This window comes from Ictalurus furcatus, chromosome 2, assembly GCF_023375685.1.
Source record: "Ictalurus furcatus strain D&B chromosome 2, Billie_1.0, whole genome shotgun sequence".
Taxonomy (NCBI): Eukaryota; Metazoa; Chordata; class Actinopteri; order Siluriformes; family Ictaluridae; genus Ictalurus; species Ictalurus furcatus.
In genome coordinates, this window is record NC_071256.1 from 25,685,422 (window position 1) to 25,703,987 (window position 18,566).

The 18,566-nt window shown below is 38.5% G+C and overlaps 2 protein-coding genes across 3 annotated transcripts; one reads left to right on the forward strand and one right to left on the reverse strand.

Annotated features, from left to right (window-relative positions):
• Nucleotides 1–2,444: 2,444 nt before the first annotated feature.
• Nucleotides 2,445–7,837, reverse strand: elof1 (elongation factor 1). 2 transcript variants are annotated; one of them, XM_053610869.1, is made up of 4 exons: nucleotides 7,696–7,837; nucleotides 5,546–5,677; nucleotides 4,590–4,660; nucleotides 2,445–2,858 (listed from the first exon to the last, which is right to left on the reverse strand). In XM_053610869.1, exons 1-4 carry the CDS (start codon nucleotides 7,803–7,805, stop codon nucleotides 2,794–2,796), a joined length of 378 nt encoding a protein of 125 aa, XP_053466844.1. In that variant the 5' UTR covers nucleotides 7,806–7,837; the 3' UTR covers nucleotides 2,445–2,793. The 2 variants fall into 2 exon arrangements, with proteins under 2 accessions (XP_053466844.1, XP_053466836.1); XM_053610861.1 differs by having other exon boundaries at nucleotides 5,546–5,692; nucleotides 7,696–7,772.
• Nucleotides 7,838–10,966: 3,129 nt separating this feature from the next.
• Nucleotides 10,967–16,864, forward strand: tmem205 (transmembrane protein 205). Its single transcript, XM_053610915.1, has 4 exons — nucleotides 10,967–11,073; nucleotides 14,571–14,679; nucleotides 15,005–15,168; nucleotides 15,470–16,864. The coding sequence occupies exons 2-4, from the start codon at nucleotides 14,580–14,582 to the stop codon at nucleotides 15,770–15,772; spliced, it is 567 nt and encodes a 188-aa protein (XP_053466890.1). The 5' UTR covers nucleotides 10,967–11,073; nucleotides 14,571–14,579; the 3' UTR covers nucleotides 15,773–16,864.
• The last annotated feature ends 1,702 nt before the right edge of the window (nucleotides 16,865–18,566 follow it).

The window sequence follows — 18,566 nt, forward strand, 5'->3', positions numbered from 1 at the left end:
TCATCACATCACCACGGTTGAGGAGAATGAGATGACAATGCACTTGAGAATTGACTGGATTCGTGTGAACTGGCTCTTTCACAACAAAAGAATTCCTGATTAGATGGAAGATGACATTTGGGCAGATGGCACCTTCAGTGAAAGATCAGGTGCAGACTGAGTTTCACTAAGGCATAGAATTGCTAAGTGCTTATGTCCATATTGGTAAATCCCATCCAAAGGGAGGACACAGCAACGTTCTCACACTGTAGCGCTGCATTAATTTTCTTGGAATTCAGCAAGCCAGTGCAAAAATACCTGGGTTTGTAATGATTTTTAATACGAGCACATGCACTCAGAGCAACAAGGTTTGGATCATTAGTGGAAGATGGCTTGCAGACGGTAATACAAAACTTCAAAACCAAAACCTAAAAATACTAGAAGACTGATTGCAGCTGAAACTGTAATGTTATTATAATGGACAATTTATGACCTGGTATTAAAAATATAAATGTTTTCAGAAAAGATGCTGACTTACAGAGAATCATCTGTTAACTAAACTGCACAGGACATTCGAGAACAGTTCAATGTTAAAAAAAAAGCTCAACACTGCTTAGTGTACCAAAAAAATTTCCCTGGCACTTTACTTATAATCGCTGTCTACTATAAAAAGCATGACCCTTATATAAAATCTAAAACACAACAGCATGCCGATACAGGACACTAATCAATGGTTAGTGATCTGCTACCACATCCATAAATTTTTATTCTTCTTTTAGCACAGTGTTTGCCAGGGTTAACCTTTTTATTTATTTATTAAAGAACAGCAAATAGTACTTTTTAACCATTTATAGTTACATTTAATGTTCTGTAACAACCGTGAAACAAGGATGTGTTATCATTCACGTCATTTTCTCACCAACCTCTATTTTTATCTCTCTTAATAATAATAATAATAATAATAATAATAATAATAATAATAAATGCAGCTTGTGATGGTATAGAGAACCTGAAAAGCCTCTGTAATGAAGATTCAGAACAGTCTTACAAAGCACTGACAAAATTTTTAAATCTGGTGTTTTTTTTATGTGGAGTCTGCCATGAGAGTTGTTATGAATAAGTTTTTTCTACAGACATAACATATTAGAACTTCCACGTTAATATAAACATAATCGATTGAATTACAGCCTGCACTATTGTCAGAGCTGCGCTGTTATCCATCCATCCATCCATTTTCTGTACCGCTTATCCGACACAGGGTCACGGGGGAGCCTGGAGCCTATCCCAGGGAACTCAGGGCACAAGGCGGGGGACACCCTGGACGGGTCCGTGCTGTCATAGAAGTAGAAAATTAATCAACACCTTCTGACCAATCAAATTTGAACCTTCAACAGTAATATAAAGAACAGCTTTTCACTTATTTTGAAGGGCCAGCACAGATAAAGGCAAACCCCAGTCTTATGCTTCCAGTACAGGTGGAATAGGTCACTGCAGACTTATGTAACTTATGACTCTTACTGAGCCCTAGAGGCAGGACGGATATCAGCAAGGAAATCATATGAATTGTACTGTGCTTACTGCCATAAGGAAATGCATTTCCAGAATACTTCTCTCATGCAGCACATGGCCATTTGTGTTCCTTCCAGTGTTTCATCAGTGCCATCTTGTGGGCATATTTCAGTCTGATAGGAAGAAGCTTACAGTACAGTAGCTTGGTGATGGGACTTGAACAATCCTGGCATACCTAAACTAAATTTATGTAGAATTTTTTTTTAAAACATTCTTCCATTTGTGTTGCCTAGCTACCACAGCAACCTATGAATTCCAGAAAGTTTGTTTATGCCAAGGCTTTGCAATAAAATTACTATGAAATGCAGCCACACGTTTCTGTGTCGTAGTTCTGTAAGAAACTATGATCAACCAACTCCAGAGCAATGAAAAGTGAATATTAACTGATTAATTGATGTTGAACTTCTGAATCTCTCAAATCAACTCTTAAACAGATTAATGCAGTTTACTCATGTGATTTTCTTCAGTGACTCAGCACCTGCAAGTTATTAAACCATTTTTCAAATTATTGACTACATTAGTAGTTTTTTTTCTACCGGGCGGTGGCACAGTGGGTAAACATTGCTGCCTCACAGCTCCAGGGTCCCTATTTCAATCTAGAGCTCAGATTACTGTCTCTGTGTTCTCCCTGCATCCTTCCAGCGTCCCTGGTTTCCTCCCACCTCTGACAAACACGTCAGTAGGTTACTGAAAGGGAATACCCCACCCCCACAGAACACAACACCAAGAGGGTGTATTAAAATAAAAAAAACAGTAGCTTTAGATATTTCAAATACAATCTACCTTTCAACATTAGTGGTCAGAGTTCTATAAAGAGCAGTGACACATAAAACAGACTTTATTAAAATATCATGTATGTGTAGAAATAACTGCACCGTGACTCTCGTTTCATCACAAACTTTCTAACACATTTTTATTGACATGTACTCGACCAATCATTAGACATATAAAAACCTAAATGCCAACTAAAAAAAAAGTTCACAAATTCTCAAAAGAAAAAACGTGGGTCTAATCATGTGGGTATTATCAAATGCACCAGCTTTCAAATTCGCCCAATTTCCTTTGTGTCTTCACATTGTGTAAAACTAACAAAAGGGAACACCATGATTACACGTGACTGACAATGACTCTTTTAAATCAAGAGACAAACTGGATGTTACAGGATACATTTCATGATAGAAAAATACACCTCGTAGTCTTGTAGGGCCGTACAGACTTCTTTGACCTCTGACCCTATGAGATGAGCTACTGATTGGCTGCTTCGCAGGCATCGATCCAATCACTGTAGACGTCCACGGGCTCTGAGAGATCTGAGGTTAGAGAGGTTAAAGAAGAATGACACTCGAGCTCCTGTCTACAACCCCAATTCCAAAAAAGTTGGGACGATGTGTGAAATGGAAATAAAAACAGAATGCAATGATTTGCAAATCTCATAAACAGAGAAAACATATCAAATGTTTAAACTGAGGAAATGTACCATTTTAAGACAAATATAAAGTCATTTTGAATTTTGTGGCTGCAAGATGTCTATAAAATAAATAAATAAATAAATAAATAAAAAGTTGGGACGGGGCAACAAAAGGCTGAAACAGTAAGTGTTACTAAAAAGAAACATCTGGAGGTTAATTGGCAACAGGTCAGAAACATGATTGGGTATAAAAAGAGTATCTTAGAGAGAGAAAGTCTTTCAGAAGTAAAGATGTGCAGAGATTCACCAATCTGTGAAAACCTGTGTCTACAATTTGTGGAACAATTTCAGAATAATGTTCCTCAATGTTAAATTATGAAGACTATGAATATCTCATTATCTACAGTACATAATATCATCAAAAGATTCAGAGGATCCGGATAAATCTCTGTGTGCAAGGGACAGGTGAAAATCAATATTGCCTGTCCGTGATCTTCGGGCCCTCAGGGGGCACTGCATTAAAAACAGACAAGATTCTGTAATGGAAATTACTGCATGGGCTCAGAAACACCTCCAGAACACAATGACTGTGGACACAGTTTGCTGTGCCATCCACAAATGCTGGTTAAAGCTCTATCGTGCAAAAAAGAAGCCATATGTGAACATGATCCAGAAACGCCGCCATCTTCTCTGGGCCAATGGACTGAGGCGAAGTGGAAAACTGTTCTGAGGTCAGACGAATCGAAATTTGAAATTGTTTTTGGAAACCATGGATGCCACATTCTCTAAAATAAAGAGGACTAAAGAGGAGAGGGGCCATCCGCCTATTTATCAGCGATCAGTTCAAAAGCCGGCATCTCTGATGGTATGGGGGTGCATTAGTTCCTATGGAATGGGCAGCTTGCACATCTGGAAAGACACCATTAATGCTGAAAGGTATATACAGGTTGTAGAGCAACATGCTTCCATCCAGATTCCATCCCATCTTTACGTCTGAGAGACTCTGCCTCTCTAAGATACTCTTTTTATCCCCAATCATGTTACTGACCTGTTGCTAATTTACCTAATTAATTGCAAAATGTTCCTCCAGCTGTTTCTTTTTAGTAACACTTACTTTTCCAGCATTTTGTTGTCCCGTCCCAACTTATATATTAGATTATATAATGAGTCTAAGTTATATAACTTAGATATTTTGCAGCCATCGAATTCAAAATTACCTTATTTTTTCCTTAAAATGGTACATCTCCTCAGTTTAAACGTTTGTTATGTTTACTATGCTCTATTGTGAATAACATATGGCTTTATGAAATTTGCAAATCATTGCATTCTGTGTTTATTTATATTTTACACGGCATCCCAACTTTTTTGGAATTGGGCTTGTAAATGCTAGAACTGATGCGTGGTTTTCTTAAATGGTTCTGACAAGATGTGTGTGCTTCATACAGTATCTTATTGGCTGCAGGACCATGCGATTACCCATAATGCACTATATGTGCACATCAGGTTTTTTTTTTAACACCGACTTACAAAATAAACATTTGATACTCTAATGACAAATATGTCACTTAACGAAGCACATAGGCTAAAAACATGCATCACAAGGAAGATGATTTAAAGTTGGTTAAAAGGATACAGGTAATAGGAGTCTGGAACTCCTCCAAGCACACAGTGCAAGATATTATTCCCGTGTTTCGACTTCGTTCCCTAATAAAAAATAAAAGGGGGGGGGGGGGGGGGTGCATCGAGTATTTTAAAGAGAAACACTGGAAGAGTTTATGAAAAATGTAGCCACAACAAGATCTTAAACTGCATTAAGCTAATTTTGATCCTTTCTTACTTTAAACAAAAGTATTGCCATGTTACAATCATATTTTACAAAAATAAAAACAAATTAAACATAAAACAAACAAATGTGGGCTGGCCTTAGATGTGGCTTACACGTACGTGTACTGCGGCCTCGGCATTCCCGCACTGCCAAAAAACATCTATGTACTCATCTACCTGGCCAACGCTAGACTATACACTGATAAACCGGATCAAACTGTGTGTTTTCTCTACTGTAGAAAAAATATAAAGGCAACTGATGTATTTATCTTAATACATAACCTCTTACAAAACTGCTGCATATGCAGCCATGGTTTCTGAATTACATTTTTGGTTTTGATTCTGTTGTGTTTTTTTTTATAGGTTTATCTCATTTTCCTGAATGTGGCATCCAGCACCTGGAAGTGTTGAGTAAAACCCCTTCAAATGCATTTAACATCAACCAAAGTTCAGCGCCAGACGATAAAAAACAATCCTCCCGGGGCTGGCTTTTCAATTCACACTGCTTGCAGATTCATTTACTGAGACTGAAGCTTCATTTTTGTACTTTCTTACCATGAGTGAGGAAATATACCATGACACTTTTTTTTCATAAAGGCATATGGTTTTAAAAAGAACTTCAAGTATAACTTCTTTGAACTGCATTACACCACTCCTTCACCTCACATTTAAACACAATATGCCAAAACTTATAATTTTATTTTAATGTCACTGCTATGAGGGTTAAAACAGTTGATGATGTTGACTGCTGGTTTGTAGCCTTACATTTTAACATCGCAGGATTTCTCGTGGTTACAGAAGGGGCAGGTAAACTGCGTGTCCAAATTTCCAGTCATTTTCTTCTTCGGAGGAGGCTTTCGCTTCGACTTTCTGCGACCCATTTGACACCGGATTACTCTGGAAGGAAGAATACTGTGTAGTAAGAGTGAACAGAATTACAAACACCATAAGACATACAACTGAGTTTAGCAGTCTTTAATGAGCGGAAAACCTTTTAGCAGCATATGCTTCATGGACAACAAGTTGTTTTTTTTTTTTTGTAATGAGACAGACTAGTCTTGTGCAATACAACGATTTAATTGTGGTTACAAGTTCTGACATTGCCACCATATCCAGTGGTACTTAGTGGCAGATGGGCTGGTGTGAATATTTCAGAAAATGCTGATCTCTTGGGATTTTCTCTCCCTCTCTCACACACACACACACAACAGTCTCTAGAGTTTACACAGAATGGTGCGACAAAAGGGCTATTCGGAGGGGACTCGCTTTATATGAGGAGATTGGGTAATGTAATAATTACCAGAGCTTCTCTGTGATTTTAATCCCATGCGAACTGGTTATGCCAGTTATTTTTCCAGACTACGCATTCCTGTGCCAGTGAGGATTACAGCGTCTTTTAGCATCTATAAAAAAAAAACGCCTGTAAAAATAACCCCGAGTTAAACTAATCCCGTGCCAATTGACCTATAAACGGCAAAAAAAAATAAACATCATCCACAGAGCAGTAGTTCTGCAGGCAGAAACACCTTGCTGACAAGAGAAGTCAGAGGAGACTAGACTGGTCTGAGCTGACAGGAAAGCTACAGTAACTAAAAGAACCGCTCTTACTCTTTGATAATGAGTCTTTATTGACCACATATACATATGCACAGTGAAATTCTTTTCCCCCAACATATGAGGAAGCTGGGGTCAGAGCACAGGGTCAGCCATGGTACAGCACCCCTGGAGCAGAGAAGGTTGCTCAAGGGCCCAAAAGTGGCAGCTTGGCAGTGCTGGGGCTTGAACCCCCAACCTTCCGATCAGTAACCCAGAGCCTTAACCGCCAAGCCACCACTGCTTTGTGATGATTAGAAATGTGGTGTGTCAGAATACACATCACATAGAGCCTTGAAGCAAATGGGCTACAAACAACAGCCCACTCCTGTCAGCCAAGGAGGCTACACTGGACATGGACTCAGCTGGACAGTTAGAGATTAGGAAAAGATCAACAGCCATATGTTCATAGAATTATACATGGATTATGTAATTCTGAGACTGAAACGTCATTAAACACACACAAACAGCGAGATTAGAAAGCTGAACGTGCTGACTCCACGTTGTCATGGTAACCTTTAAACAACACCTCGCTTAACGCACGCGCAACACACTGAATCGGATTACACGTAATTTGCGTTTAGACTATTTGCGTGTAAACACAGCCAGTGCTGGACTAAAGAAATATAACGTCAAATGTTTACGACATATTTGAGTTGTTGTTTGTTTTTTTTTTTAAACCATTCACCTCAATTTCAGGGTAAACTCGCCCTCATTCGGAGTAAGCTTTCAGAATGAATATAATTTAAAATGAAGTTATAAGATTTGGGGGAGATGGAAACACTGGTGACACTGAATGATGGTGGATCATAAAATACTTTTGGTCTGACAACTGCGACGAATCTTGAGCATATATAGTTACCATGCAGTTAAGCAAGTTATTTACTCCATTTATTAACTCAAAGCCTGTGTTTGATTACACGATTATACAATCAAAGAGCTGGAGTTAAGTTGTAGCAGCTGTGTAGCTACTTAGGTACAAGACAAGCTGGTTGCCATTGGCTACTAAATATAAGGATAATTTAAACACAACTTACAATAAACAGAAAAGCACATTTTCAATGAAACTAGTCGGTTAGTTTGATGGGATAAATTTTAATCGGCATTAACTGGCTGTTTGTTAGCTACCTGGCTAAGCTAAACTACATAACACACAGAAACAGCCCATTTAAACACCAGAAAACAGAAGGCCCGGCTAACGCTCGTTAGCAAAGCAGTCAAATTTATTTTTTCGTTTACATCAGTTATGGCTACATGAGTTTTTGTGCTGTGCCATTGGACTTCCAGTCTAACAACCAAATAAACAACTTATAATTTCTTACCGGTTTTGAATGTACAAAGAGCACGTACACAGCGAATAAACACAAGAGAAACGTCCGGGGAACTTCTTCTGTAAGCATGTGCAGACAAATACAGTGTTGTAGAGCGCCATCTAGCGTCCATCGCCACCTCCGCCAAAAGGCTTCGTCCAAAATTGCTCTATTCATAATATGAAGCGTATTAGACAAATAGATACTTAGTTCCTTGAGCTTTTTTTGTATTCCTGACCTTGGAACTAAAATTTATTTGTGCAAATGTTGTAACAAATGTTGTATTATGTTGTCAAGCCACACATGATTTTATGGAGATGCCAGTGATCCTGATGCTTTCTGCTCTCCGGACCTGCCTGATTCATCTTGATGCCCTACCTCTGGATGGAGCTCTCATCAACTAGAGGCTACATTCTGCCCACTGAGGATGACTCCAAGCAGTGCAGCCTGGAGATTGCTGAGGATAGTACCGCTTGAAGTATCATGGAAATGGTTTTGGACCTCAATTCCACTTGGACATTCTTGCTGTGTTTGCTGGGACTGTGGTTGCTGCTATGGCATTAGGACTGCAATTACCACATGCAGTTTTGCACTCAAGTCTCCTTTAGTGAACAGTGGACTAGTTCAACAAACAGACTTCACATTAAAACCATAATGAACTTTCTTTTACTTTCACACTATTCATTGTTACCCAGACAAGGATGGGTTCCCTTCTGAGTCTGGTTCCTCTCAAGGTTTCTTCTTCATATCATCTTAGGGAGTTTTTCCTTGCCATCATTGCCACCGGCTTGCTCAATAGGGATAAATTTACAGACTTAAAATCTGTATCATATGTTTATATGTTTATGTAAAGCTGCTATGAGACAATGTCCATTGTTAAAAGTGCTATACAAATAAAATTGAATTGAATTGAGCTACAAGATTCAAGTACTTTCTAAATACTTTTTCTAAGTATGGATGCAGTTGGCATTGGCCATTAGTGATGGGAAGTTTGGATCATTTTACTGATTCGGATCTTTGAATCTCGTTCAGCAAAATGAACGAATCTTTTTTCGAGTCATTTCGTTCATTTCAGCAGAATATAATTAAAATGTTACATGTTAAATTCCCCATCACATCTAGTACTTATTAAACTATAAAATAAACTATAGGCTAATGCATCCAAGGCCGAATTATGAGAAACAAAATTATTAATAAATAATTTAGCATTAGGTCTTCAGGCGATGCAGTATATTAGTTCACCTCACCTCCTGATCCAAGTCGTTCTTTTGTCACGTCACATTTGTCACGTCTGTTCCCCGGAAACAGAAATAATTAGTTTACCTCTCAAGTCTTCGGGTTCAAGTCGTTCGTTCATCACGTGACTTGACAGATTATTTACACTGTGTAATGCCTTTTTTCTACCTATGTGGAGAATAATGGGAGAAGTATTTTTTTTGGTAAAATTTCCACCAAGCTGTCAGATTTGCTGCAATAGTTGAAACATGGGTGGTATTTGATTACTGGGTGATGAATGGCGGATCTGAGGTTCTGATTTCTTTGTTCCGCGTCTGTCCATAGCTCGTCTGTCTGACTGGGCTATATTCATTTGATTATTGTTGAATGTCTTTGAGCATTGTTGGAAGTTAAGGGCTTCAAGGCCTCCATTAGTTTTGGATCTCTTTTGGGTGGATAATTTCATCCATCCATCCATCTTCTACCGCTTACTCCTTCTTCAGGGTTGCGGGGGAACCTGGAGCCAATCCCAGGAAGCATCGGGCACAAGGCGGGGTACACCCTGGACAGGGTGCCAGTCCATCGCAGGGCACAATCACATACACACTCACACACCCATTCATACACTACGGACACTTTAGACATGGTGTGGATAATTTGAAATAAATAAATTAATAAACAAATACTGTGTCAGATGAGTTGGAGCAGTTATATGAAAATATGAGAGAATTTTTTTTTTAAATCTTAAAACTTGCCCACAGTGAATTTCCAGCTGTGCATATCAGCTCATATCCAGATCTGATAACTGACTGAAGGATTCTCCTGTGATATCTTTCACTAACAGCCCACACACATATGATGATGCACATCATAATTTTGATATGACATTCATTTCCAAAAGAAGAAACTGGATACAAGCAGGGGATTCAGACTGGGTAATGACACTGATGCCTGACGCTTGATACTGGACAACTGATACCTGACAACTGACACCTGACAACTCACATCTGATACCTAGCAACTGTTATCTGACAACTGACACCTGACAACTCACATCTGATATCTGATACCTGACAACTGACACCGGACAACTGATAGCTGACAACTGAGACCTGATATCTGATACCTGACAACTCACATCTGATAACTGATACCTGTCAACTGATAGCTGATATCTGACAACTGATAGCTGACAACTGAAACCTGACATCTGACAACTGAGAGCTGATATCTGATAACTGACATCTGACAACTGACACCTGACAACTGACATCTGACAACTGACACCTGACAACTGACAACTGACAACTGACACCTGATATCTGAGAACTGAGACCTGATATCTGATACCTGACAACTCACATCTGATAACTGATATCTGTCAACTGACATCTGATATCTGACAACCGATAGCTGACAACTGAAACCTGACATCTGACAACTGAGACCTGATACTAATACCTGACAACTCACATCTGATAACTGATGCCTGTCAACTGACATCTGATATCTGACAACTGATACCTGACAACTGACACCTGATATCTGACGCCTGACAACTTACATCTGACAACTGATAACTGAAACCTGTCAACTGACATGTGGGTCAGTGGTAGCTCAGTGGTTAAGAGATTGGACTACTGATTGGAAAGTTGAAGTTCAAATCCCAGCTACGGCTGGGCCTTTGAGCAAGGCCCTTACCCCTCATATTTGCAATTGTAGAAGTGAGATAAAACGTAAGTTGTTCTGTCTAAATCACCAATGATAGCTGACACCTGACAATAGCTTGAGACTTGAAGTAATATGTTATAACTGCCCTTTAAACACAATGCTCTTCTCGAGCAGCACTGATGACTGACAGTGTTATGTAATAATGTGCTGACGTGGCCATTGTTATTTTGTGGAGTGAACAGTGTATGAAATATAATCCTCGAAACACGAACGGACTCTGGCATATCCCCGATGTCACAATTAAGGGCGGAGCTTAGTACAGGCTTCAGTTCTTCAAACCTATGGTTGAACAATATGAGTCGTCTCTATTTAAATACAGGAGCCTGATTGGCGGTCCTGATTTAGAGGCGTGTCTAAACGAAAAAGAACGCGGAAACGGTTGTTTGCCAAATTGGAGGCTGAAAACGCTGAACATAGAAACGTGGGTCTAAAGAAGCAAAACGGGTATGTTTTTTTTTTTTTACTTGTGCAACAAGCGGTATGAGAGTAGATAATGGCATTGTATGGTTTAAAATTGTGCGAAGCCACACATCATGAAGTTGGTCCATTTGAAACAGTGAATACGGTGAGATCCGCAGTTAGACACAACGCAGGGTTTTAAGCGTTCACGTTGCAAACATAACGATTATATAACAGTTTGTGTATATACGCTGGGAAGTGTAGTAACATGCATGTCGACAGGCAGTCAGGTCTTAACTCTTAACACGTTATCTTTACTGGAAGCCTGTTACTTCATTCTTTTACGCGTATGTTCGCGTGTACGCAAAGTCGTACGCATAGCCTTTCAAAGTATACTCCATTTGACATGTACGCGTACACAGGCGTCGACGCATGCGCATTACGACAACTTGCACTACCACTCCTGGCCTACAAGAGTCAGTACAGAGCAGTAAAGCAGGTCTTCTGGTGTGAAAGATGAAAACGAAGAAGAATCACAACAACGCTTGGCAATCTCTCTCACGATTAACACCCATATACAAATCCTTATATTTTATATATCTTATATTACACGTTAAGGCTAGAATTATACAAATGTGGGTACTTTCTAACCTGCACTCGTTTCCGTTTTTTCCTTCGACTACTTTGACAATCAACAGCCCTGGGTCACTGCTGCCACCTTGTGGAAAAACTAAATAGTGCAAAATAATTAAATGCGCATGTGCGACCTGCGTGTACAAAGTAGAACAATCTGGCGTCACGCGTACTGTACGCTGTTCCTTGATTTGTGCTTTACCACAACCCTGTCTGTTAAGGCAAAATGTTGACAAACAAACATTAAAGCATAAAATAGAGTAGGCTACATGTACTTTCTGTTAGCTGTAAATGTAACCAGAAGGTAATATAAACCGAATCCCCTAACTGTAAGATTGCCTCTGATGGACGTTTTAAGCAAAAGCCGCTTAAAAAACAGCACCAGTGCACCAGCTTTTTCATAATTTAATTTAAACTTGTATCAAAGCCATAACCTAAAACGGTATTATTATTATTCTTTTTTTATTATGTCAGAGTCTATAATATTCCTTCATCAGTATGTATCCTGAAAAAAAAGTTGTGAGTTGACGTCAGAGGTCATGGCGTCATGAGGAGAGGGAGCATGGCTTGTTATTTGAGTCCCACACATATCTACAAAACTCTAGTTAATTCTTCAATCTTGTCTTAAATGTAAACTACAAGGTAGTGGTATTTGCCAAGTGATTAAGAGATTTTCAAATATTGTTTTTAAATATTGTGCCTACAGAAAGTATTCACCCCAATGCTTATTTCTCTTTTTTGCTGTATTGTAATATCACATTTTATCATATAAGCATGTTTGTTTTGTTTTTTTTCTCAGCTCCTTTTGACGTGACTCTCTAAAGAAATACAATTAGATTGTCTTGCATCTCTGGGGTTGGGGGTTCGAATATTGCCTCTGCTCTGTATGTACAGAGCTTGCATGTTGTCCTCCTGCATTGGGGGTTTCCTCCCCCAGTTCAAAGACATGTGTTGTAGGCTGATTGGCATTTCCAAGTTGTCTGTGGTGTGTGAATGTGTGTGTGATTGTGCCCTGTGATGGGTTGGGACCCCCTCCAGGGTGCCCCCTGCCTTGTGCTGAGTTCCCTGGGATAGGCTCCAGGCTCCCCCTGACTTTGTGTAGGATAAGCAGTATGGAAATCTATATATTTGCCACTTTGTTATAATGGATTTCACAATGCTCCTAAGAAGGTTAAAAAATTGCCGATGTTTTGATAACCTTCTCCATCTTTTTTCCTCCTAAGTACTTCATCTTGAACCTTCATGGGCAGTTCCTTGGTCTTCATGACTGCTGCCATTTTAATTGTGAGATCTGTAACTTGAGATATTATTTGAACAAGCATACAATTGGACACAGTGGATTTGAAAATTAACACAGGTGTACCTTGTTTAACATATTCAGTGCAAGCTCTTAAAAATGAAATAAAATTCTTAATGTAGATTGCTAAAAGAAAGGGGGTAAATACTTATCAGTAATAAATACCTAAATAATTCTGAGGAAATATGTCTGTATACAGTTTAAAAAAAAAAAAAAAAAAAAGGAAGAAATGAGCAAAAAAGTCCTATTCTGATATATTTAAATTTGATGTTACAATGCAGCGAGAAAAGTGAATACTTTAAGGCAGCACTGTAAAAACGAATGATGACTGATTTATTTGTTTTAAAACAACTTGAAAACTTTCTGCTTTAGGATTTAAATTTCTTTTCTTTTTATATACAGTTGCCTACAGTAAATTTTACATTATTTACCTAAATGTGAGAAGAAATACGTCTTCACCATATAGTGCAATACAAAATACTGACTTACTGTAGCTATTCCTTGATTATTACTTGGCTATCATTTACCTGTGGATAAACACTATATTGGAGAAGGTCTTTCCTTCATGCGTCCAGCAGGGTGTGACACTAGCAGCATATCTTCTACTTGTTGCTCTTTAAGCCCTAAACACTTAATTGCATTGTTATTCCCAGTTTCCCACTGAGCACAACCAACATTTATTTAAAAAACAACACAAGATCTCAGGACTCATTCATCTGATGTCCATGATGTGGTGAATGTCTATACTAGGGATGGGTGATGTGGACTTAAAACTGTATCATGATATTTTCTGGTATTTACTGCGATAACGATATCAGTGACGATATAAAACAAAGTGAACTTTGTCATTCAGACCATACACCAAGGAGTGCACAGAAGAACGAAATTGCATTTCTCCTAGCTCAAATGTGCAGAAATCATGAACAAAAAAAAAAATAGACAGTACCATTCACAACTGTTTTTGGCTACAAGTGACCGCTGCATACAGTCTTGAGAGCCTCAGAAACACAAACATTGATCTAAAAGTAATATTTTCTGTAACCAAACCAGTTCTAGATTGTAGCGGTAGCTCCTCGTTTAGCGATAAACTCCTCCTCAGCTTCACGTATGCCTTCCGCCATACTTGTTTTCACTCTGCAGTGAGCTGTGAACGGGTCGCAGTACCGTAAGGGCGGCTGTGGCTCAGTTGGTAGAGCGGGTTGTCCACTAATTGTAGGGTTTGCGGTTCGATTCTGGCCCACATGACTCCACATGCCGAGGTGTCCTTGGGCAAAACACTGAACCCCAAGTTGCTCCCGATGGCAAGTTAGCGCCTTGCATGGCAGCTCTGCTACCATTGGTGTGTGTGTGAATGGGTGAATGAGACACAGTGTAAAGCGCTTTGGATAAAAGCACTATATAAGTGCACTATTTACCATTTACCGTCGCACACAGAAATACGTCATCAACTAGGCTTTATCATTATTATCACGGAAAGACTAATTCTACTGGTATATTGCAAACGATAAGATATCGGCCATCCCTAGTCTATACTGCCCAAAATAGTAACGTTTTAGGTGTATGTATTCAATAAGACTTTTCATTAATATTCTATGTAATGTCTGTGTTTCAGAAGTTTAGAATGGCTACTGAGGGAGACCCAGCAGGCATGGTGAAGGTGCTTCACCTGTTGCTCATGGCATTCTCATGGGGCATGCAGTTGTGGGTGTCGTTCATTGCAGGTAACACCATCCTCCTCCTCCTCCTCCATCACTGTTACTAGCAGCTACACAAGTCCATACATACTAGGACTAGATAATATGGACAACTAGATTATGATTATATTGCTGCAGTTAAAAATTTAGACTTTCCATGCAATACATTAAGATGTGACATGGTTAAACTTGACTTGCCTTGATTATCAGGAATGTCTGACATTACTATATACAATTTTTAAAAAATCTGTGATTTACTGAAACTGCTGCCTTCTAGCCTACAATATGAATATTGCAAAGGCCAAAATATATTGCAGACGTTATTCACAGTGGTTTGGTATGATTCTTTCAGGGTATGTTTTGTTGTCCAAGGTCACTCGGCACACGTTTGGCTTAGTTCAGAGCAAACTCTTCCCCATGTATTTCTACTGCCTGCTGGGCAGTAACACAGTCAGCCTGGCCATATACGCTGTGTACCATCCCAGAGAGCTGTTGAATTGGCATGAGACTATACAGGTGAGCTCAGCTGTGGTTCTTTCAGGATGTCTGTGGGTCTTTAAAAAGTCTTCATTTGTCTGAACTGATCAGTTTCATGGGTCTAATTAAATTGTCTTAAATACAAATTAAAATGCTATCCGTAGTGCTTAATTTTTCCCTCGATCTGCTATCACCTTATTAATGCTTGCACAACTGCAATAAAGCTTTCTTTTTTCCTTACTTCCTTCCTTTCTCACCCATCACCATCTCTCGCTTGCTCTCTATCTCTCTATCTCTCCAGATAATTTGGTCCTAATACCTGATTCTGTTTCCTTGACAGATGGCTCTGTTCTTCGTGGCCGTGATCGTGGCAGGGCTGAACGCGCAGTGGTTCACTCCAGCTGTCATTGAACACTTGCTGGTGATGATGGAGATTGAGCAGGAGCATGGCCTTGGTGGAGAGATTGGCTTTTCCACCAATAGGGAGCGCTACATCAAACTCCGTGAGCAGGATCCAAAATACAAGGCCCACAGGAACAGCTTTAACCGCTTCCACGGCATATCCACCCTGAGCAACCTCATTGGCTTCGCCTGCACCACCATCAATCTCATCTACCTGGCACTTCATTTGGCTTCGATATAATATTATTGGCCTACTACTTACAAAAGATTTGACCCGTAGAAGTATTGTTACACCTATGTTCGTTCTTGAGGGCCAGAACACAACAAAATTATGTCACATCTCATTCAGTTTTGAACAGGCTTTGGTATAAGTTACAAAAATATGAACACTGCCAAAAATTATATCTTCGCAAGTAAATATGAATATTTCTCTTTTTTATGAATAGTTTTGTTTTTAAATAAATATAAGATTAAGCCTATTTCTAGACATAGTTCTGAATTTCAAGCTTCAAAATGTCATTCCTAGAAACAGTATAGACAGGTTTAATGGTTTTGTATTTGGTACATAATAATCTCATAATGTGAAATATTAGATAACTTATTTTGTTCAGAATAGTTTCACTTACTGCGATATAATTTTTTTTGTAGTGAAACTGAGCAGCAGTGATCCTCCAGACCCTGAGGGTTTTTTTTTTTTCTGTTCAGGTATTCTTGCCTCGACTATTATAGCCTATATAATGTATATCGTACTATACATTAAAACTGCACAAATAATTGTAAAATAATAACAAGTAGAAGATGATGGGCAAATCAAAATGGCTAAATCATAAACAATTAAACACAGTAATCATAATACTACACAAATTTGGCTTTTACAAAGTTTTGTTTTACTTTTATTACATTTATTGTTATTTTATTATGGTTTTCAATATAGCATAGCTAAGGGCTGCAGGTTTGTATTATACAGCTACAGCATTTGAAACTTGTAGATATTGACTCAAGTGCCACCAATATTAAAGTTAGCCTAATTGATGATTAGTTATCATTAATGTGAAAGCATATATTAATTTAAAAACAGAAGCTGATTCCATTCATTTTGCAGTTTCATGTCACTGTATATTGAATAAAATTTTATGAGAAGACTCTTGACTAAACCATACATTTCAATATACATTTTATTAACAGTTTTTACTATTATAAAATTGACAATACATCACATTTGTATTGTAAGTACATATTAAGTTTTATTTTTATGAATACACAGTAAATACGCTTTTTCACTTTTCAAATTGTTGATTTTTAAGTATAATTAAAATGGCATTGTTTGCTTGTGTATGTTTGTACGATTTTGGCTGATTCAGGGTTAGCTGGTCTAAGTTTTATATGTGTATAACAATCTGTGTGTAGTTAAATTTAGAATAATACTTGTGTAATGTGCTGTGTATGTGTTTCACACTAGAGGGCTCTGTCTGTATTCATGTAAAAAATCTCCAAGCACCCTGAATGCCTGAGCTTTTCCATAGTGTTCCATGATGAATCACTGTGTTGATTCAGCTATGTCCATTAATCATACAGTTCAGGAAGAGGAGCCCTGCATAATCTACCTGTGTCTGTGCACTGACGTCCATTGGAAAATTAACTTTAAATGCTCTATATTTGTGGCAGAGTGTTCTCAGTTGAATCAAATTTCCAATACTAGTAAGCATCAGTGTTGTTTTCACAGAACAAAACAAACTTAATTTGAGTTACACAACTTTAACTAATTATAGGTAACACAAATCAGGCTTTAGGTTATTAAAAGTGGACTATAATTTTAGAATAACAAATTACTGACCCTGTTAGTTGATGGATAAAGGAAGGGAGGTATTTTAGATCTAGTTTTTATAGTATGGTGTTAACACATTTGCATTGTGTTAAATTTTCATTTATGTTTTATTATTTAGGACTTCATAATACACAAGGTCACAATTCCTGTAGCTTTACAGGAATCTACATAGACATATAGGAGAGTTTAGAATTTCAGCTTTTATTTACTGGTATTTATAGGTAGATGTGTTAAACAACATAGAGCATAGCACATTTTGTATCAGACCACCCAAATGTATGTGGGCAAAAATATCTGAACATGTGATTGACCGGTGTTTCTTGTTACCTAGGTGTGTCCTGTTAGAGTGATCGTTTAAACAATACATAGCTCTGACCATCTATTCTTGGGTAAAGCCTTCAGTTTCACCTATGAAGACTGCATTTGTTGTTAAAAGGGATAAGCCAGCATGAGCTGTCTATGGGAGAAAAGCAAGCCATTTAGAAGAGTAGAAAAGAGGAAAAATCAATCAAAGCCAATACAACAATTCGGAATGTCCTGGAAAAGAAAGAAACCACTGGTATACTGAGCATCAGACACTGAATGGGTCAGCCAAGGAAAACAACAACATCTGATGAAAGAAACATTATGAAAACAGTGAAGAAAAACCCAAAAACAACAGTCAGTGACATCACCAACAACCTCTGCAGGGCAGGAGTGAAGGTATCACAATCCACCATTCAAAGAAGACTTCAAGAGCAGAAATATAGAGGCCATATCACAAGATGCAAATCACTCGGCAGTAAGAATCGGAAAGCCAAATTGGAATTCACAAAGAAATACAGAGACGAGCCACAAAAGTTCTGGAACCAAAATTCAACACTAACAAAGTGACGGAAAGGCCAAAGTTTGGCGAAAGAAAGGATCTGCACATTTACAGCATTTGGCAGACACCCTTATCTAGAGTGACTTAGATTTATCTAATTTTTATACAACTGAGTAGTTGAGGGTTAAGGGCCTTGCTCAAGGGCCCAACAGTAGCAGCTTGGCAGTGCTGGGATTTGAACTCATAAACTTCCGATCAACTGATCTTAACCACTGAGCTATTACATGATACACATAAGCCAAAACATGCAAGCTCATCTGTGAAATATGGTGGAGGTAGTGTCATGGCTTGGGCTTGCATACCTGCTTCTGGAACAGGCTCACTAATCTTTATTGATGATGGAAC